The 21,550-nt window shown below is 39.5% G+C and overlaps 3 protein-coding genes across 3 annotated transcripts in view; 2 read left to right on the top strand and 1 right to left on the bottom strand.

The window, feature by feature from the left end:
• cntn3a.1 (contactin 3a, tandem duplicate 1) overlaps window positions 1-21,550 on the bottom strand; it is a 285,629-nt gene that overhangs the window by 235,243 nt on the left and 28,836 nt on the right. The window lies entirely within an intron of this gene.
• Window positions 1,937-5,200, top strand: srm (spermidine synthase). The gene is made up of 8 exons (XM_069141289.1): window positions 1,937-2,177; window positions 2,528-2,648; window positions 2,776-2,868; window positions 2,967-3,120; window positions 3,224-3,307; window positions 3,592-3,737; window positions 3,919-4,041; window positions 4,142-5,200. The coding sequence occupies exons 1-8, from the start codon at window positions 2,047-2,049 to the stop codon at window positions 4,157-4,159; spliced, it is 870 nt and encodes a 289-aa protein (XP_068997390.1). The 5' UTR covers window positions 1,937-2,046; the 3' UTR covers window positions 4,160-5,200.
• LOC138193429 (somatostatin-1B-like) lies at window positions 8,129-9,377 on the top strand. Its single transcript, XM_069141459.1, has 2 exons — window positions 8,129-8,420; window positions 8,795-9,377. The coding sequence occupies exons 1-2, from the start codon at window positions 8,316-8,318 to the stop codon at window positions 9,020-9,022; spliced, it is 333 nt and encodes a 110-aa protein (XP_068997560.1). The 5' UTR covers window positions 8,129-8,315; the 3' UTR covers window positions 9,023-9,377.

Genomic DNA, 21,550 nt, shown 5'->3' on the forward strand with positions numbered 1-21,550 from the left:
CCCCCAGTCCTGCGTGTTCTTTTAATGAGGCAATAGCAGAAGATGTCAGTCTTCAAGATGTTTATTTAACAGCCGCAGAATAATCAGTGTTGCAGAGCTCTGGGTCCAGACTATGTTTCCCTGACCGCAACAGAGTATGTGTCAGTTCACGAAGTCTGACCTCCTGACTCTCCCTGACCCAGTCTTCTTATAGTACAGGAACCAAAAAGTAACGTGTGGTGACGTGTCCTTTGTTGTTTGGTCGAGGTGGTGGTTGTCTTCCTTCACACCCTGGAGTTCTTGCGACAGCAGTTTGTTCCTGTTTATGACTCAAAGAACAACAGTATGTGACCCCAAAAGTCACAGACCTCCCCCTGTGACCTTTTGGTTTGGCCCAGCAGTGTCATTCTCATTCACAAACACAGCCTTTTGTCTACACCTTAGGATTAATAGTTGATAATACGACTTTATATATAAGTAATATGATATGGCATACCTACATGTTGTATTATTGTGAACATAGCCTAGCACAGAATAGCACACTTACCCGACAAGTTTGATTAGTTTTCTTACCTTTTGGCTTACTTTATCCTCTGGATATAACGCTCTGTTATATAAAGTATGGAGGCAGCCTTCTGTAAACGGACATAAGCACACTTTCACCTTACGGAGTGGTCTAGATAGGATCTGTCCCCAGGGGAAACGCTCTTCAGAACTGCCCATGTGAAGCTCTGTTAATGCTGTGTTGGCTTGTCATATAGAGCGCCATAATGAGCTGAACAGTTGATTTAGGTGACCAGGGCGTGTTGCAGAAGTGTTCAATCAAATCACGTGGTCTTCTTCAGCAGTTTGAGTGTGCAGCCTTGTGGCACTTGGAATGGGAAAGTAAGAGAGTGTTGAGGCACTTATTCTCAATGGATTTTCCATGATCCACTAAATATGTGTATGTTATACGTATGTGTTGAATTGATATATGTACTTTACAACCTAAAAGGCAGATTGACTCAGGTTCTGTCTAATCACAAACATGAGTTGTTTTAGCTTTTTTCCACCATCCACCCACCCATCCATCACACAGAGAGACAGACAGAAACAAAGACCATTCACGCTCTCATTCACACCTAAGGGCAATTTGTAGAAGCACTGATTAACATGTCTTTGGGTGGTGGGGGGAAGCCGGAGCACCCGGAGAGAACCCAGGCAGGCACATGGAGAACATGCAAAACCCCGCACAGAAAGGCCCGGATTCGAACCCAGAACCTTTTTTTTTTTTTTTTTTTTTTTAAAAGGATCATATCTTTTCTTATTAAAATGTTAAAACAGCCGACAATTCCCGTGGGATTCACTTACTTTTTCACTCGTTGCATCTGCTGCACTTTTTAAATATAGCAAACAGCAGCCACGTAAGAAAAATCAAATCTGTTAGTAACTGCACTTAAAATAGGGGACACAGAACTTGAAATTATTTTTTTTATCTATCTAATTTTTTATTGTATACGTGTTTGTAAAATATTTTTTTTTCTCATTGTGTGCACCTTTTTTTCCCCCAACTTTGTTTTTATGCTGCTGGGACGACTTAAAATTTCCCCACAGTGGGATTAATATAATGATAATAAACATTTGTTTCCAATTTAGGGGGAGTGTGTGTGTGTGTGTGTGTGTGTGTGTGTGTGTGTGTGTGTGTGTGTGTGTGGGGAGGGGGGTGGTACCCAGGAAACTACGATTCAGTTTAAAGAATAACTTTACAACACGTTGTCATCACCTCTCCCATGTTTTCTAGCCCGCACAAGCGCAGCGACCGTAGTGTAGTTTCACGTGGGCTCCTCCGCTCTCGCTTTCAGGGCGGCGACGCCAGTGCGAAGTCAAACAAACTTACGTACGAGCCAGCGCGTCCCGCCGCGCTCATTGGTCCGCGGAGCGGCGACTCGGCTACGTCAGCAGCGTCCCATTCGCTATAACACGAGGCAGCACGTTGAGCTGTCGGCGCTACGGCTTTGTCGTAACTTACTCACATTGCCACACTTACAAACACGTTAGTTTGTTACTTGTGGCTGAAAGGCAGCTGCGATGGACCACATTAAGGATGGATGGTTTACGGAGTCGTGCACGCTATGGCCGGGGCAAGCCATGAGCCTCCAGGTGGAAGAGGTCCTGTACCACAAGAAGTCCCAATTTCAGGATGTTATGGTTTTCAAGAGGTGAGTACTTTCAGTTCCATAACTTGGCTAATGTTGCTTCGCTATTAGCTCCAGTGTATTAGCACTGAATGAGCAACTCGAGGCTCGTTTCTTCAGCTGCAGAGGAACACGTGAGTTTTCCCATTTTGCCTCAGATCAGTAGGCGACGTAAGTAAGAATAACATAAACATGAATGGCTGTTTGTTTGTTTTTTATTTTTTTTTTTTATTATTATTATTTATTTATTTTTTTATGAATGGTAGCAAACATGTGCCACACATCTGCCTCTTTTTCGGGTTATGTAAACAGTAGCTTCAGGGTGTATTCGCTTTCAATTGTGCCTCATATTTTGCTGTGACACCCCCTTTCAGTAAAACCTACGGGAACGTCCTGGTGCTGGATGGAGTGATCCAGTGCACGGAGAGAGATGAGTTTGCCTATCAGGAGATGATCGCCAACCTGCCCCTGTGCAGCCATCCCTGCCCTAAGAAGGTATCACTGACATCCTGGGAAGTTTCTGGGAAGCTGCAGTATGAACACATCCAGGATGAGTCGTGTTTCCTGTCTTGACAGTCAGCATTGGGTTTCTTTTTTTTTTTTTCTTCTTTTTGTTTTACAGGTCCTGATTATTGGAGGTGGAGACGGCGGTGTGCTCAGGGAGGTGGCGAAGAATCAGCTGGTGGAGTCTGTGATTCTGTGTGAGATAGATGAGGTCGGAACAGCGATGCCGATTATGCTTTTAGCTTCTCGTATCAATGTTTTTCCAAGTAACGCCAGCTCACGTCGGTGTCGATGTTGTCTGCTTTGTAGGACGTCATTAACGTATCGAAGAAGTACCTCCCGGGGATGGCCCAAGGCTTTTTCAGTCCCAAGCTCACCCTCCATATTGGAGACGGCTTTGAATTCATGAAGCAGAACCAGGATGCCTTTGACATCATCATAACAGATTCCTCAGACCCAGTTGGTAGGTTTCTTCTTTTTTTTTTTTTTTTTTTTTTAATTGTTACAGTTGCCTTGGCTCCATTTGTTTGGAGGCAATCCCATTCTGAAATCTGCTTTTGTTGCAGGACCTGCTGAGAGTTTGTTCAAGGAGTCTTACTACCAGCTGATGAAGGCAGCGTTGACAAGCGGTGGAATTCTTTGTTCCCAGGGTGAGCCTATGGTTTTGCAATAAAAGTAAAAAAAAAAAAAAAAAAAAAATGCTGATGAGTAAAATGAATAAAATGCAGATTTAAGTCAAAGTCATAACTGTGCTACTAAATGATAATTTCCACATGAATTTCAAACACTGATTGTTATTTTTGCGTCATTTATGTACTCCTTTTGGAAATGTTATGTTCCCATTTATATACTCAGTCCTCCAGCTTCTTTAGGATGGAACAGTTGCAACAAAAAGTAGTCAGGAGATGAACATGCTCTTGTGTCAATTTGACAGGAGAGTGTCAGTGGCTCCATTTGGAGTTGATAAAGGAGATGCGAACCTTCTGCAAGACCCTATTCCCTGTGGTGGACTATGCCTACAGCACCATCCCCACTTATCCCAGCGGCCAAATTGGATTCATGCTCTGCAGTAAAAACCCTGTAAGCGCACTTGTCATTCTCCATTTGTCATCCACCGAACACTTGATTGTTGTTCGATTGCCTATAAACTGCACCAGCTTGTTGTAAAACCGTTCCTCACAGCAAAATAACTTGTCCACTTTTCCTCTGTGATCAGTAATGTATGTCAAGTTACTCAAGTTCCTCTTCACTTTCTGATTAGGAAACAAATTTCAAGGAACCAGTGAAAGCACTGTCAAAAGAGGAAATGGAAAGTATGAACCTTAAATATTACAACCCTGAAATTCACAAAGCATCGTTTGTCCTCCCCGAGTTTGCAAGAAAGGTAAAGTTGTGTGTAATTCATTTTTGATATTTGATTCGCATACATCACACAGGTGAGAGCATTTTAAAACGTTTCGCTCTTTCTGCTGGACTATTGACAGGTTCTCAGTGAAGCATGACCTGCAACAACAGACCGCCATGTTCATCCCTGTACCTGGCCCTCAGACCACAGATACACCATCTTGTTCTCCACCTCCTCGACTTAGTTCAGCATCACCCAAGAGAGTAACCAAGCGGTAGGAACTTGCTGAGTTATTCAGAGAAAATGTTCGTTCAATTCAGTGTTTCCTTCCTTCAGTCTTACACGCTCTTGGTGTTTTATTTATTTGTCTGACGTACACAGTACTGCATTTCTACTCTGTAATTGTCTTATCAGCGTTTTGTGAAGAGCAGTTTGATGGGCCGGGCTGAGCGGGAAGAGCATTGTCATCAAACCTGACCTCATTCTCAAACAGTATACTGTTTATTTGATTCACTGTATCCTCACAATTTGCAATATATTACATACCATATAGAGTGTATACTGTATATATGTAATGTATTGCTGCACATTTATTCATAATGTTCAATATCAGTTTGTGATCATAGGAAAATACGCAGCTGCCATCAGTCATGACTGTGTATTCATAATGCAGATGTTTCTGCGACATGAACCCTATAGTGCCTGAAATTGGTTGTGTGTTGTTGAAAAAAGAAAAGTTGTTCTGCATCTATCATAATGAACCAGGCAAATTATCCCTTTAAAATATCACCAACTTACAATTAAATAAATCTAACTGATGTTTCACTGCCAATTTGATATGAAAGACATGTTAGGGTCTTAGAATAAGTACAAATGAAGTTGTAATCGAGCTTTGCAACGCAAGAAATGTCTTTTTAAGATGTGAATTCATTATGCAATCATAACTCTTAGTATTGGGTACTGACCACTGGTAGTAAGTTTGAACTACAGGATGCTGTTGATTTTTCTCCCAATGAAGATCTGATGTTTCAGTGTGGTTTATTTTTTTTGTCGATCTAAAGTCAAATATCGGAAGTTTGACTTATTTGTTAGTTCAATCCACATTGAATCTTTGTTGAGACGTAGGATCATACCCGAGCAATGAATTTGTGTTTTTATAAGAATTATGAGCTGTAATAAATTGGTAACACAAAATGGATATTTGTAATCTGTGTGCATACGTTTCTTTACTTTACACAAAGACACGCAATGAAACCAAGACACAAGACTTTGCTTTATGTCTTTTTGCAGTTGGTTTTTTTTTTTTTTTTTTTTTTTTTTTCTGAGGGAGTGGTTATTTGATAGCATGAAAAATTATTCTGTGCTTGTTTCTCTCTTGCTGCTGGATAATGAAAAAAGTGGCAGCTTTTCCAAGGTCTCTATTCAACAGTCCAAAACCTGTCTGAAAATTTGGAGCTAATCGTCACCTTGTTTTAGTATCACTTTCCAACCAAATGCACCTTTTAATGTTGTTTTTCAGCTCCTGCTCACTGCAAATGATTAAATACAGTCTTGTAGGGGCTGGTGTGAGCAATGGTGTGGTCTGATCTGAGCGTAGTTTCAATATTCAGGCACAAGGTGGCAGTCTTGAATGTGTTATATTTAGGTCAGTCTCGGCCCTTTTAATGCAAAAAGAATTACTCCATTTAAATTATACAGTTCGGATTATTTGAACTAAAAGCCCCTTGGTGGCAATAAATTGTTTCGTTTTTTTTTGCGGTTTCAAGTGTGTGCAGCACTGTTGCTGTTCAGTTGCATCAACCCAAATTATTGTTGCGCAAGACCTCTGTCCTCACTGGTTTTCTACTGAACTGACGTGCATACAACAGGGCCGTGCCTTATTGTCATACTTGCTTCACAGTGCGTTATGGTGGCTGGACTTTTAGCTGCACTAGAAGGTTGCTGGAGTTCATTCTGTATTATAGGAAATGAAGCATAACTGTCACATTAAACAATTATCCATTCATATTTAATAAGATGTTTGTGTATTTTAATGATAAAAGGAGTACTGCAGAAAGAGAACTTGGTGCACAACGTTTAAAATGTTTCCTGTGTCGTGAAATAGACAGATATGCCCAGATGTTCAGACTCATCTGTTGATTAGATAACAGTAATCCAGTCTTCAGATGATCTGTGAGTCAGTGTTCCTCATTGATCCCTCTCAGATGGTCAATGAGGTGGAGCTGGACCATACTACAGTGAGTGTAGTGAAAATGGAGACTTCCACGCACATTAGTACAATCTGGGAGCACAAATATCAGTCGTCATGCTGACGTTTTTTACTGTTTGAAGTCTCTTGCAGTATTGACTGCAGATACCTTTAAGGCGGCCAGTTGTCGTAGATTCTTCAAACACACTGAATTGCCAATATAACCGCTTCAACGCTCAGCTAATCTTTGGATTGGCTTTGGGCCTTCTTCAGATCAGAAGAAAATACCCCAAAAACTGTTCTGAAAGCATGACGAATCCATTTGCACATATCAAACGAGGCACATTGGAACATAAGTACTGTATGTTCCCTGCCAGTTGCACAACAGTGAAACCAGTAAACTGTTAATTGTGCTATTTCAGCGATGTGTCTCTGATGTTTAGCTGCAGCTCCTGAAACACTTTAAACAATTTATTCTCAGACAAGAACATATATTTTATGCTGTAATCAGCTCTCCATAGTCAGTTTTGGTGAGAACTTTATAACACATAAACTATAGTTAGTGATGCTATTTATATGATGTTAATGTGTCAAATTTAAAGAAGGGTCTCAATGTAAGTTGACACGTGTTGACCAAACTGTAATAATTTGTAGTTTATCTTGACAGTTTATCTCTTAACATATAACACTCTCCAGAGCAATATCCAAACAACTCTATAGGAAAGTTTTGGCTGAGAAAAAAAAAGGGTGTAATTCCCTTTTTTTTCTCATTTTGAATGCACAGCTGGAAACATTTTCTCACAGGCTGAATCCAAACTATTGACTAAACTATATAAACTATAGTCGATATTGTAAGGCAGCTACAGCCTACAATATATCTTAGGGTAAATCATACTCTGTCATTGTTACTTACAAGATGAGATTCAAGACATTAATAAAATTTTTCTATGAATAAATCAAGTCAAAATACAATTAAACCGCTTTTACAAACATCTTTATTTGACGAGCAGTGCTAGTAAACTCATTTATCAGTTTTTTTTTCTCCAAACCTGCCTTTAGTATCTATTATTCTGAACGTAAGGACATAATTTAGTTTTTAAATGATAAAAGTAGGTAACTTTTTTAAAATCTACCAAAAAAAAAAACATTTTAAATGTCAATCAAAGTTAACCCTCCGCTCCATTTCACATCAAAGCTCTAACTCCCTTTATGTTTTTTTTAACAACTGTATTTACTCCTTTAGATTGGTGATGTGCATTTCCTGGAGACACTTCCTTGAGTCTACAGGAGTGTCAGACCGTTCAATTGTAATCTGCAGGTGTCAAAGAGGCACACTAAAGCACTGTGACAGGAGTCAGATGTTGCATGGAGTGGCGTGTCAAACACTGACCTGTGTTGGTAGTATAAGATGAGCCAGCTGGTGTTCAATTTGAATTTCTTTTCGACTTTTTTGATTGCTGCTAAAGGGAAATGTGACCATTTTATTTTGAACGTTTAAGTACGGTTAGAGTACATCTGCTGATATCACACAGTTGATTAATTGCTCAATTTTCCATCCACCTGTCTAAAAGGTGTTATTTGAGACTGTCTATCATAACTACCGCCACTTTAGTTGATGTCAAAACCCGGTTGTGGCTCTCTGACGTCACCGTGCGTTGCACATGTTCGCTCCTCGTGAATCACATGAATGCAAACACCTCACAATTTGTCAAAGAGGTTAACTTTGAAATGGCTCCATTTGTTGAATCCTGACCCCTTCATCTCCCCCTCCTCTTTCTTGCTCACGCACACACACCCCCAACAACATTCACACGTACACCCCTCACCCTCCGTCACACACCCACCACCCTCTACGTCAGTGGGAGACGAAGGGGTGGGGGTGGGGGGTGGGAGAGAGGTGTATAAAACAGTGAGGGACTTTGGAGGTAGAGCAGAAGAAACATCTGTGGTCTCCAAATCTTGTGAGCAGCTGCCACCACTTTCTCCACCACTCTCCTTCTGGATCTCTGGCTGTAGTCTGAGCTGCTCAGAGTCTCTCACACTCACTCAGTCACACACTGCTATCTGTGAACCTTCTGCTCCTGTGACTGCAGCCCTGGTCTGTCACCTGCACTCCTGTCACAGCATGCAGCTCCTGGTGGTGTTAGCAGCTCTGATGGGGGTCGTGCTCAGTGTTAGAGCAGCTGCCGTGATTCCTATGGAGGATAGGAGCCCCATCCATTTGAACAGGGTGAGTAGATAATATGTTTTCTGGATTTCAACTGTTATTATTGCTACATTTCTGCAATTTTATTGTAGGAAAACAGTTTGAATAATGTGTTGGTTTTTTTTTTTTTTTTTTTTTTAAAAGAATGATTGAACTTACAATATAAATTGCTTTTGGTTACACAATTATGTAGTGTGATATTTCTAATACGCATTTGAAAATATCTTAAAGGAAGTTGATTTAGTTTTTAATTAGTCTTGTCAGTACCTACAATCTTAATCAAAACACTAACACATGATAATTCCAGAGGACTTCTCAGTAAGATGTTAAAAATTCACATTTTCCATGATCTGCTGTCCCTTGAATAATATTTTCTCTTCTCTTTGTTTCTTGGTCAGGAGCTGAACAAAGAGCGCAAGGAGCTGATTCTAAAGCTGGTGTCGGGCTTGTTGGACGGAGCTCTGGACACCAACATGCTGCCGGGGGAAGCGGCACCTGTGGATCTCGAGGAGCCGCTGGAGTCTCGCCTGGAGGAGAGGGCTGTCTATAACAGGCTATCACTGCCTCAGCGTGACCGCAAAGCCCCCTGTAAAAACTTCTTCTGGAAAACTTTCACCTCCTGCTAACAGTGCCCCAAACACACCACCTGGCTCTGCCTGCCTCCTGCACTCCTTCCCTCCCAGCTCTACATGAACTGTAGTACTCTTCAGCTGTACTGTCATCCACACCTGTCAGACATGCAGCATCGATGGACTTCACAGAGACTTCCAGAGAGTCTGTTTAACTATTAATTATTTATGTATACAATGTATGTATTTATGTATGTAACAGTTTCTTTTAGGTTTGACAATAAAGCATGGATATAATGTTTGACATGGTAACAGTCAATTGCTTTTGCAAATTGTTAAAAAAAAAAAAAAGGTCATATTTTTCACCTGCTTCTACAATATAAATGCAAAGTCAGATTTCTTGCAAAATCCATGGCTGTATTTTTTTTATTGTGACTTACAATGCTGACTAAAATTGTGAAAAATGTTTGAGGGTTTGAGAATATATTTTTATCCTCGTAAACAGCAAACAGTGGACACGCAATTCTTTACCTTCTTCATTAAGAGCCAAAACAATCAGGTTTTTTTTTTAATGTTAAAATCACAGGCTCTTTCTAGTCCTTCTAGTTTATGGGCTAAAATATAATAATACGCAAGTAAGAAGAAAAAAAATCTGCTCCTACATTCTAAAAAAGAAACAAAAAAGTAGAATAAAAGTGCCACAATTTGATTCTTAAATTATCAGCTGAATTTAAAAACTACACAGTAACGGAACTAAGTCAAAAATAATAATGTTGTGCCTTTATGCTTTACAAATATAAATACATATAAAAATATAGGTCTGTAATGAAAATGAATTGTACATGTATTTTGTATTAGTTGCCAGTCAGTGATCCTTACTAATTCCTGGTTAGGGAGTAGCTTCAGTGACTTACTGCAGGTCGTTAAACATGTCAGTAAAATAGGAAAGTAAATAAATCAGAAGCTTTCCCCCCATATCCACTCAGTGCTGTTATTTGAAGTCGGTAGCAGTTTCAGTACAAGCAGCCTGGAAAGTGGAAAACTGCTGTAGAATAAAACAGTGAGAAGATTTTAACATAAAGATCAGGGGAGGGGGGGGATTTCTTTTGTTGATATTAATCTGACCTCACTGTTTGATAAAGAAAGCACAGACTGGGCTTCTATTGCAAGTTGAGATAACAAAGTGTTCCCTGTGTGCCAAAATCAACACGACTTATAATTCTTGCAGACAACAAGAGCCTGAGTTTGGCTACTGGCTTCTCGCTCCTCATTCAGTCTCATTACAATTACTCCACACTCTCAGAGCCCTTCTGGCATGTATGACTGCTGTGTTATGTGTGTGTCTGTTAACCACTTGTGAGAGAGAAAGTGGAGCGGGTGCCGGCCACCATCAAATATTGAGTTCAACCTGGGCCCACAGCCTCTATTACTGAACTGATGAATTTCCTGTGGTAAATTACATGCAGGTGAAATGTCCTGCTGTTCCAGAATAAATAGTGGTTGTTTTTTTTGTAGTTGTGAGTAAATGACCAATCATACAACTGAGCAAAAAAATAACAAATGTTTTGCATTTAGCGGAGGACTGTTGAATAATGGAAGCTAATGTCTAATACTCATGAGGGTAATTTCAGAACATTATTTACAGTCTCTGCAGTGAATTAATGTCGCAAAACTTTTTGGAACAACTTTCTTGTACAATAACTCCTTTACTGACTTTATTGTGACGTCTCTTTTTCATTTTGTCTTCTTGCTATGGGCTGGTTGATCACGTCGAAGCCGTTTTTTGTGTGAATGACTAAACTGTCAATAAAAAGCTTAAGTTAGATGGAGAACAAAAAACGTTCATTCATATGTAGCAAAGCTCTGTCTAAATATGAGGAAGATTAATATAATTTTTGTACTTTTTTTGTGTTCTTGTTAATGTCTGCGAGTAGAAAATAGTGTAGTGTAGAAAAGTTCAAACTAAATACATACAATTAACCACAAGTATTTAAAGTTTTCTTCCAGCTGCACTTAATGCCCAATGCTTTGCTGAAGCTTGGAAATGGCCAATCAATGAAAGACTCACATTGAAATGTATGAATTCTTAAATAACCTTCATTAATGTACTTCTAGAGTCTATAGGAAGACTAAACAACCAGAGGCAAAACAAAGCTTTGGAGTAGTTTACATGAACTGCTCTCAACTGTGTTAATGACTCTTACATGTTTCACAGGTGCAAAGACACGAATGAATATTTTCAGTTTTGATTGAATTTCAGGTAGAACATTAAAAGCTATGGTGATGACATTCCCCCCCCCCCCCGTCCCCCCCACCCCCTTCTATTGTTGTTGTGTAAGTCTTTGAGGCAGTTGAAAAGAAAAGCTCTTCAATTGTCCAAGCTCTTGAATTTCAAAGCTGTGTAATTACATGGTACTCACAACTGCCAGGAACTCTGTTCTGTCGCTCCCTTGAACGATGCTGAACAGACAAAGCCTCCTGTGGGCTCCTTGATTACAGTTCATCCCACAGCATTTGTCATTCTTACGTGATTTAATCAGAGAAAAAAAAAATCATCAAAATTACACATTTGTGTACATGAGAATAACTACACTGCCTGATGCTAGTATGAAACTTTTTTTTTTTTTTTTTTTTTTTTTTTTAGAATAAAGAAAAAAGGGGGAAGACACAAATATCTGATTCTCCTAAAAAAAAAAAAAAGCATCATCTGACACCAATCAGTATTTCCTGGGCTTGAGATTATAAACACAATACAATTTGATGTCAGTAGAGGTGCTGTCCACTCCTGACTTTCTGCCCCTGGGCTCAAATGAGCATGCAGAGGAGCAACATCAAAGCTGATGCCTGCAAGCGAAGCATTTTATTGGCTTTCCTTTTGATCTTAAGGAAAAGGAAAAGGAGAGCTCAGACTTAACTGTGTAATTCAAATTTAAATGTGACTTCATATGAGCCGGTGTTTAAAAATAACAAAGACTTAGGTATTGTTGATGCACTTTATAGGAGGAAAAACAACTTCAAAGTGAACCCACCATGGTTACATATGCAGTTGTCAACTTTATGGTATGTGACTATATGTTGTATGATTGGTAAATGGTATCTGGTTATGGCTGTTTCATTGTTAGAGGATATCTATATCTTACTGCAGTGACCATAGATAACTATACACAACCCAAAATGCATATGCACATAATGTATTAAAACAACTGGGACATTTAGCAAAGAATAATATTCTCATCATTACACAAAAGCTCTCCAGATGGATGTTTGTGTTGAGCTCCATTAATTCATATTTTCATAGCAATAACTGATCTAATTATTATGTGTAATTCCGTTGTAGAACAATTACCATTAAAATGAGCAGTTATAAGGCGCTTTTTAGCATATTTTAGCTCATTGTTTTGGTTTTATGGTGTATGAATTTTCTGTGTGGTTTGTTCCCAACAGTTCATCCGCCTTGTGTCCTGCAGTTTTTAATGCTGAAAGTCAATTGTGTGAGGGGGTAGTAAACATGTTTCTGACCCAGGGTCATAAAACACATCAGTATAGGTACAAAAGTAATTTGACTGTTAAAAGGCTCTTTAATACGTCAAACAGTAAGTAAATGTGTCACATGGCCCAATGTTCAGCACTGATTCAGGTTGCCTTCCGTTCAGTCATGGCTGGATTAACCTCCATGAGGATCCCACAGACTTTGAGACCATCATCAAGTCATTCCCAGATGTTGCCAAAACAGATGCATGCCAAAGTTTTCCAGGAGCGTGTGCTGGAAACTTTCATGGTCTGCACGATATAAACTACATTTTTCCCGCACACAGTTTCTGAGCGTCACAAACCTTGTTAAATGACTTTATTATCTGAATTTTATCTGACAACGGTCAACAAAAATAAAAGTCCAAAATGGATGAAGCTTTTATTTACTAGGAAGACCTATGTTGCAGAGTCCAGTATCAGATATATTGTGTCAAAGGGGTCGTATTTACAAGAAAAGAGTCCCAGCCCTATCATGTGGTTTTCACAATGTTGTAACTCAAATCTTTCTATAAGCCCAGAGTTCACGAAATGTGACGTGTTTGCCGGCATTTACGGAAAAGGCAGAAGCCATGGAAATTCATATTTCGTTAGATGCTAAGCTAATATTTTGTCATTTTAGTTGTGCAGAATTTTTCTTCATAATTTTAAATAATAGCCTATGTCACAGGAAAATGTTTGTCTTCCCAAAGTCCTCATTGTTTTGCTCCGTAACTTTGCATTTCCTGCAATACATCACCCGCCCGTTAGCTAAATTGTTTACCTGTGTAGCTTCTAGACACCATCCACATTGCTGTTGAATAGCAACAGTGTTTTTAGGAGCTCACGAGTCCCATTTGAATGCAGCAAGAGTATGAACTGCTCCACAAAAAAAAGTCATAGTTTATAGCGATAGTGGGCTACATGTTTTCAATAAACCTCTGAGCTTATTGTCCTATTAGCAATCGACCTAAACTGAAGAGATTTTCCTGCTAAATAACTCGTATGTAGTGGTGAACAAAGGACTGATTGTACTGAATAGTGAAGAGCAAATAGAAAAAAGTTTCAGGAGCTACTTGTCATAGCACTAGCATAGCAAACTAATTCACCGATACTCTTAAACCAATTATTTAACCTAGATGTGCAGAATCATTTCGCCATATCATTTTCAAGTATAAACAAAACCAAAGATGTGTTTAAAAAAAAAAAAGGCATGTCATTGTGCAGGAGTCACGATGTCATGAAGTTTAAGCATTTTGATGTTTTAACTGTTTTGGGTCCACCAAGTTGATTATTTTGAGAACAAATGTGAATAATTAATACTACGCTTTATCTTGAAATAATTTACTGTATTCTGTAAATGTGTTCAGATACACGTGACCCACAAAAACATATTTATACTTTTATAAAATTTTACTTTCATTGTAGGCTGTGTCAGCCTTACAGCTAGCTACGTGATCGCAGTGTTTGTCTCAGCATTTCACAAATGTGTCAGTATGAATTTCTATCCTGCACTAGTGAAAATTTTGAAACTGTTAACATCAAACGGCTCCCTAACCTGCCCCCATTTGACAAGACGGGCCAAATTAACATCCAGCGCTCGGCTGAATGCTTCTGAGGAAAGGTGTGAGCAGGCAAGTTGTGTGGCAATTTCCAGCTGAAAAGGAAAGCTGTGTCCTCTCCTGCGTACAACAAACAATGTTCACCAAGAGATATGCTGAAATAAATGATTTACATAGAAAGAAGGGGATTGTTCTTTTGAAATGAAATATTTCACAGATTTGTTTTACTGATTTGTGTGAACATACTGTTATATATCCAAAATATGAGCTGATTCAGTGTGTATCAGAGTAAATTGGAAATATAAAACAGCATTATGCATTCATTTTACATCAAATTGTATACGTGTTTTGTTTGAAAGCAAGAATGGAAGTTCTGTACCGTCCATAGAGGCGTACTTGTACTTTATTAACCCGGCTACTCTGAAGTCAGTGCCTGCAGCAGCCTTATTCATCCTTGTCAGCCAGACTCAATTTGTTTAGTTGTGACATTTGAGGTTTAGGTCATATCTAGAGCACTGAACAAATGCAGTATGGTTGACGAGCTGAGGCATTATAAAGTCAAATAAATATATAAATAACCATTTTAAAAATGCCGTCCTGGGGGACAGAATATGCCCAGAAGAAATAATGGACCTGTCTGTCTGTGTAGTATGCGCAGCTTTGCATCTCAGTGTTGTGAGATCATTAGTGCCTTTTTAGAAGGGACTGCTTTCTTTTCAGGGGAACGTTCCGTGATCCTGTTGTTGATCAGTCACTGCTTTCTGTTTTGAATGAAGATTTCCGTATCGTAAAGATTTTTATGTGTAAACAGATAATAATATATATATATATATATATATGCATATTCGGGAATATGGGCTCTTTGACTGCTGAATGATACTAGTTGCAACTGAGCAAAGCATTCTAGCTCACATACAACACACACTGAAGTGTCTCATTTCTCCTAAAGAGTTCCCCTGTTTGGGAGCACCAGTGGGAATGAAGAGATTGTTTTCCCCAGCAAGGCGTAATGATGCCTGATGGCTTATTCAGCCGCCCAGTGCCAGCACTAAAAGCTGATCATTATAGGGCCCTCTGCTCTTTGAGTGCTAAAGCTGTGGCTCAGAAAATGAGCTGTCACCAGCTTGAGGAGGAGATACAGCAAGCTGGTCACAACAGTGACCCTGTTCACTTCGGATGCCACTACTATGTGTAGCTGGTCAGGTCTGTGGCATGAAAGTAAAGACACAGGGTCACGAGGCTTTTAGGTGACAATGCAAGTAAACTGCAGGTTACTTTTGTTTTTTTGTTTTGCGAAAAGTAGCAATCTCATCAGTTTAGCATGAGAAAGCTTACCAGTCTAAAATACATAACTAGAATTACTGTAATATAGCAATATGAATGACTAGAATAACTGGAATTATTGTGGTTGTCTTCCTACGGTAACCAATCAAATTGTAGTTTACATCCATGTTTGTCCAGACTCATATGTAAAATCTGATTGACAATGGACAATGCTACAAATATGGATGGTCCTGCAAAGAAGTTACCAATTCTAAAACGTGGATGCTTCACACACCTCTTCAACCCATCAGCATAGAAGAGCTATACAATGACCACAGTTTGCAGAGGGACAAGATTGGTGTCAGCAATTCAATATGACAAAATCTAAAAGATGGTCACAGTATTCCCCTCATTTCTTGAGTTATGGCTTCGAAAAATGGAAAGTGTTTTGCCTATCTTTTTTAGTTCATGCTTGAGTTTAAATGAACGTTCGTGCCAAATTTAAAGACGTTCAAGGCATTTCTGAGATATCGACTTCACAAGAATGGGACAGATGTGGGGTAACAGAGGCCCTGACCTTAGAACCTTGACCCCTTCAACATCTAATCAGTTCATCCTTGATACCAAGTGAGTGCCAACTTTAAAGATATTCCCTCAAAGGGTTCATGAGATAATGCATCCACAAGAATGGTATGGATGGATGTGGGGGAAGTGAGGTCCCAATCACCTGTGCGTTTTACCACAAAAATCAAGTCAATTTATGTGTGATGCCAAGAACATTTTTGTGCCGAAATATAAGAAATTCCCTCAAGGCTTTCCTAAGATATCATGTTCACCAGAATTGGCCGATGTGAGGTTTAGAGTGAACTTTGAACTTTAACCCCCAAAAATGAATCAATTCATCCTTGGGACCAAGTGAACGTTTGTGCCAACTTTGAAGGAATTCCCTCAATGTGTTCTCGATATATCACATTCACGAGACTACCAAAAAACATTCTGCATCCGGTTATGGCTATCACTGTTGCAATGGCATACAAATATACACAAAAAAAGTTCACTACTGTGCGATTCTGTGCTAGGTTATGTTTACAATAATACAACATATATATATGCCATATCATATTAATTATATATAGGTCGTATTATCAACTATTAATCCTAAGGGGTAGACGAAAGGCTGTGTTTGTGAATGAAGGTGTAGACAACAGGGTGTGGTTGTGAATGAAGGTGTAGACGAAAGGTTGTGAATGAAGGTGTAGACAACAGGGTGTGGTTGTGAATGAAGGTGTAGACAAAAGGCTGTGTTTGTAAATGAGAGTGAGAGTACTGTGCCAAACCAAAAGGTCACAGGAGGGGGTCTGCAACCTGTGGGGTCACATACTGTTGTTCTTTGAGGCATAAACAGGAACAGACGGCTGTCTGGAGGACTCCAGGATGTGAAGGAAGACAACCACCACCTCCTCCAACCAACAAAGGATACATCAATACACATGACTTTTTGGTGTCTGTACTATAAGAAGACTGGGTGAGGGAAAGTCAGGAGCTCAGACTTTGTGAACTGACACATACTCTGTTGCGGTCAGGGAAACATAGTCTGGACCCAGGGCTCTGTAAACTGGTTATTCTGCTGCTGTTAAATAAATATCTTGGAGCCTGACATATTCTCCTATTGCCTCATTAAAGAACACGCAGGACTGGGGGCTGACACATTTTGGTTACTAGCAGGAGCCCAAGTCCAACACTACTGACTATGTTGAAACAACACAAGAGCCAATGCAGCCAAATACAGATTGTCCTTAAAGAAAATCTGTGCAGAGGGCAAGTGTCCTGACACTGGGGTGGCGGGTCAACTTCCAGCACAATAATGACCCAATGCATACAGACAAGACAACACTGAAGTAGCTTCTGTACAAGTCTCTAACTGCCCGTCAGTGACACAGCCAAAGTCCACAACAGATCTAAAGATAGCAGTTTTGAACCAATGTGACGAAGCTTAACTGGATCTTCTGGAGGGACAGGATAAACTGATGAATCCAGGTTTGCAAAGCCTGTAGAGCAGGGGTGTCAAACATGCGGCCCGCGGGCCGGTTGCGGCCTCCCAGGGGGACAAGCTCGGCCCGCCGAATGACTTTGCTAAGTGTGAAAATTACAGAAAGACATGAAATTGCATTTCTATGAGAATATGGAGGTTTATGAGTACAAACGTTTTGTAATTTTTTTTTTTTTTTTTTTTTTTTAAAAATCGATCCAGTAATTGCTTCAAAAACAGCGTAAATGCGACGTCTGCTCCAGAGGCAGCAGCGCTCGCTGCTCGCTTTGTGACGCGTTTCACGTCAAACGCGTCACAAAGAGATCCCAGGCAGATAAACAGTGGGCTGATGTCTTTTGCTCTTTAGGTTTCTAGTTTATTGTAGAAAGTACCTTAAAATAGGGTTTATCATCCAAAAACCTTCACCAATGATTTAAACATAGAGAAATATTGTCGTTATGTATGCGTTATTGTGAAGAGAAATTACTCATGAGGCTTGGTTCAAAATCAAAACACATCGGACATTTTATTCTTGCAAGAAGGAGCAACTACATGCACCCTCAAAGAGAGGTGTGCAGCAACGCTCCCAGATCTCCTCCGTAGGGCAGCTTTCATACAGTGTGACAAAACAGTTGACAGTCACCCCCTTATTCCCTTTGTATCTGCTTTCGTATGGTAATTCACAAGATAAGGACACAGGGGAGTCAATTAGATGCGGAAAGTAAAACAAAAAGGAATCACTTGCAAATAAGAGAGAAAACAGAAGAGACTTTCCGGAGCCACAATGCAAACGAGAGGAAGGGACAAATCTTTTTTTTTTTTTCTCCATCAGTTATTATGCTATGATTTTACTGGTCTGGCCCACTTGAGATCAAAGTGGGCTGTATGTGGCCCCTTAACTAAAATAAGTTTGACACCCCTGCTGTAGAGACTCGAAGAAAACTCAGAACTGTATTGAACTTGAGGTCTTAAAACTTGTAAATGAGAGTGTGGTGGCGGGGTGTGGTTAGCTCAGCTGCAGGGGGTAGAGAGGGAAGGTGTAATGAGCACAGCTGAGCCGAATATGAACTGATGAGCACAGCTGAGCTGGATGTGAACTGATGAGCTCTCCCCTATAAAGGGGAGCAGGGAGAAGGAGGAAGGGAGAAGGGGTTGCATATAGACATTGGTGTATGGACCGGGCAAATAAAGGCATTTTATACCTGAAAGTACGACTGAGCGTGTTATCTGTGTCCAGGAGAGACCCCGGTAGCACCAACCTTGCTAGAGAGATTTCAGCTTTTGATTTTTGCAAATATTTCTAAAAATGTGTTTTCACTTGTTATTGTGGGTTAGTGGGTAGATTTGATGTATGCAAAATGTGAAGAAGCCTGAGTATTTTCTGAAGCAACTATTGAGTAAATAAATCATTTCTTAATTTTTAAAAAGCTTTTCCATTAAGTATTTCCACACAAACTGTTACATTTTAGTTAAGTTAGGCAGCAAGGCAGTTGAGTACTTTATATTCAGTGAATCAGAGGCATTGCGGTGCGGAGGTGGAGTGGAAACTGGGTGACAATGCAAAACATGTAAAGATTAATTGCTTCAATTGTGCTTCATTGATCAACTGACTGATTCCCTACACTAACAACTAATCTCATCATTATTTGTCTAGACTTTGTCTGTAAAAATGTGTCTTTTGAAAAACAAATTTTAAACCCTTCACCTGCTGTGAGGCTCAAGACTAATTTCCACTGGGGTCAAAGGAGATGAAAAACTGTCAAAGTTAGAACATCACACGAGTTATTTTCAGCAATTATACAACGTAGATCACATGATGAGGAAGGTAATTGGATGTAAAGTACAAACTGTGTTTCAAGAAAGACAAAAATGGTCCGAGTTACTATCATAGTTCATTAGTTTATTTTTCATACTGAGTGTCATGACCAGGGGCCAATCATGTTGATTGTATCATCAGAAGAATAGGACCGCAGAGAAGGGAAAAGCATCACAAGATGATATTGACTGTCTTCTTCAAGCACTGCTATGTGTACAATAAAGGGATTTAATCACAAGGATGACACTCCTGTGATTAGCTACCAAAACTGTCCTTGTTTAGCTCAGCCTTTGCACCTGTAATAGATTTGTTGCCACAGCAGCAGATGAGAAGCTCAAGTAATGTTATTTTCTCCCAGTATGTAGTGCTGCTTTTGACTATTTTCAGGACAATTGGGCCCTTGTGGGATGGCAATACACCTGATTGCAGTTGCTCTAACAACATGAAATCCCCTCATGTCAAATGGTCAGGCCACAATGCAGAGAAAAAAAAAGGGTGGTGTAAGCCATTGAGAACCTAAATGTCACCATGCATTACGGGTGACAGTGATAGTTTTCAGGTATTAATGGCATGTGAAGTCTGAGAGGTCGTGCCATTACTCTTATTGGAAATCCATGTTTACTGTACAGGCCAACCATCATTTTTCTCAAGCCTAACAGACCTGAAAATGTTTAATCAATTATACAAGAAATAACCCCCCATTAATATCACTATCCGAGTTTTTAAGTCATGGCCTGTCGGCACTGTTATATAACTTCATATCAGTGATAAGGGTATGTTTCAAGAAATGAAATATTTACCACTGATCACTTGCAGGCTTACCAAAAAGTTAGTTGAGGTTTGTAGTTTCTTGATTTTGAAGCATTTTCTGAATTGTGACAGTCGTGTTTCTTCTTTTAAGTTGAAAATCCTCAGTTGCCCTTAAATTGTAATTCAGTAGGTTTGTAAAAAGCAAGATCTGTTTGAAACATAATGAAGGAAAACTCAGGGTGGCAGTGAGGCGCCATAATGAAGGAAAGCATTCGGGGGCGAGAGCAGCACCTGTGTGCCATTTCTCATCATTGCTTTCTCACACCGACGTCACTGACTGCTTTACTGCCTCATGGCAGTCCACTGAATTGCTCAAGCTAGAGCCTGTTTGAATTAGCAAGGAAATGACCATATTTGTTATCTGTGAAAAAGAGCCATGCCAGGCCAAATTGAAAGAGTAATGGGCCTGACGCCAGGAATGAAATCCAGCACAAAAGGCTCAGCATCAATTCATCAGGATGCATTCTTGGTGATTAGCATCTGGGGATGCTGGGAACCTACGGTGAACAATAAATTACGCCCTGAACATGTGGGTTTGGCATTTGGGAAACTTAGCAGTAAATGCACCAAGGCAAACGCATCCCTTGTTAACACATTTTGTGTATTTTATCATGAAAGAAGACTAATTATTACTTCAAAACCTGTAATCTCTCAGCCGTAAGAATATTTCACCTCAATATTTGTTAACTCAGATGTTGCCTATTCATAGTAACACTGAGCTTCAGGGTTTTTTTGAGCAAAGACACTTAATTTGAACAAAAACTCCAGCATAATTAAGGACACAGAACATACACTTATCTTTTCAAAAACCTGAAATATGCATCGTTCCCCAGCATGAATCACCACCATTAGACAGATCAGAATGCTAATTTTGTCTTGGTACATCTCTTAGATCCACAAAAATAAGCAGGAAATCCAAGTGTAGTTTGTCAATAAATGAAGGTGATGAACAAATTCCTTATTGGAACAAGACAGTTTAAATAATAAAACAAGCCAAAACCAAGGGGAACTATTTTACAACAATGTGTTCAAATTGTTCAATTGTTAACTTAAATATCAGATTATTAAAAATCTGAGAACCACTTGGAAACTTTCCACATCCACAAAATGTATCGCAGAATAAGCTTTGGCTACTGCTCTCAACTGATACAAACAAAGCAAGCTCTGGTCAAGATTTTAAGATTTGTTTCTTAAAAGAAAGACAATCTTTAGATTCCTAAAATCTTTTATTATCATTATGTGAGATCCTTTGGCCTTATTTTTCCTCTTATATCCCTGATTATTCCCATTTATTCCTTGCAGTCATTTACATGTTCCTCCATTCTTACTTAATGTATTTCCATCTGAAACCATCCCTAACAAAAGCTCGTGGAGGAGAAAAAATTTAAGTAACACTTAAACAAGAAATCAAAGTGAAACAGTTCCACGTGTATTTTTATTTCATGCCATTTACTGTAATCTCTGCGCCCACGCACAATGTACAAGTACAATGGCAGCGTTAATGGAAACATTAAACTGAACCTGCTGCTCTCTTCAGAACAAAGAGAAATGTTAATATATATTAACGACACACAATCAATTCTTCTGCTTTAGCCAGT

The sequence above is a fragment of the Embiotoca jacksoni genome, unplaced genomic scaffold, assembly GCF_022577435.1.
Source record: "Embiotoca jacksoni isolate LCO1_2020_lvr unplaced genomic scaffold, fEmbJac1.0.p SCAF_9, whole genome shotgun sequence".
NCBI lineage: Eukaryota > Metazoa > Chordata > Actinopteri > Embiotocidae > Embiotoca > Embiotoca jacksoni.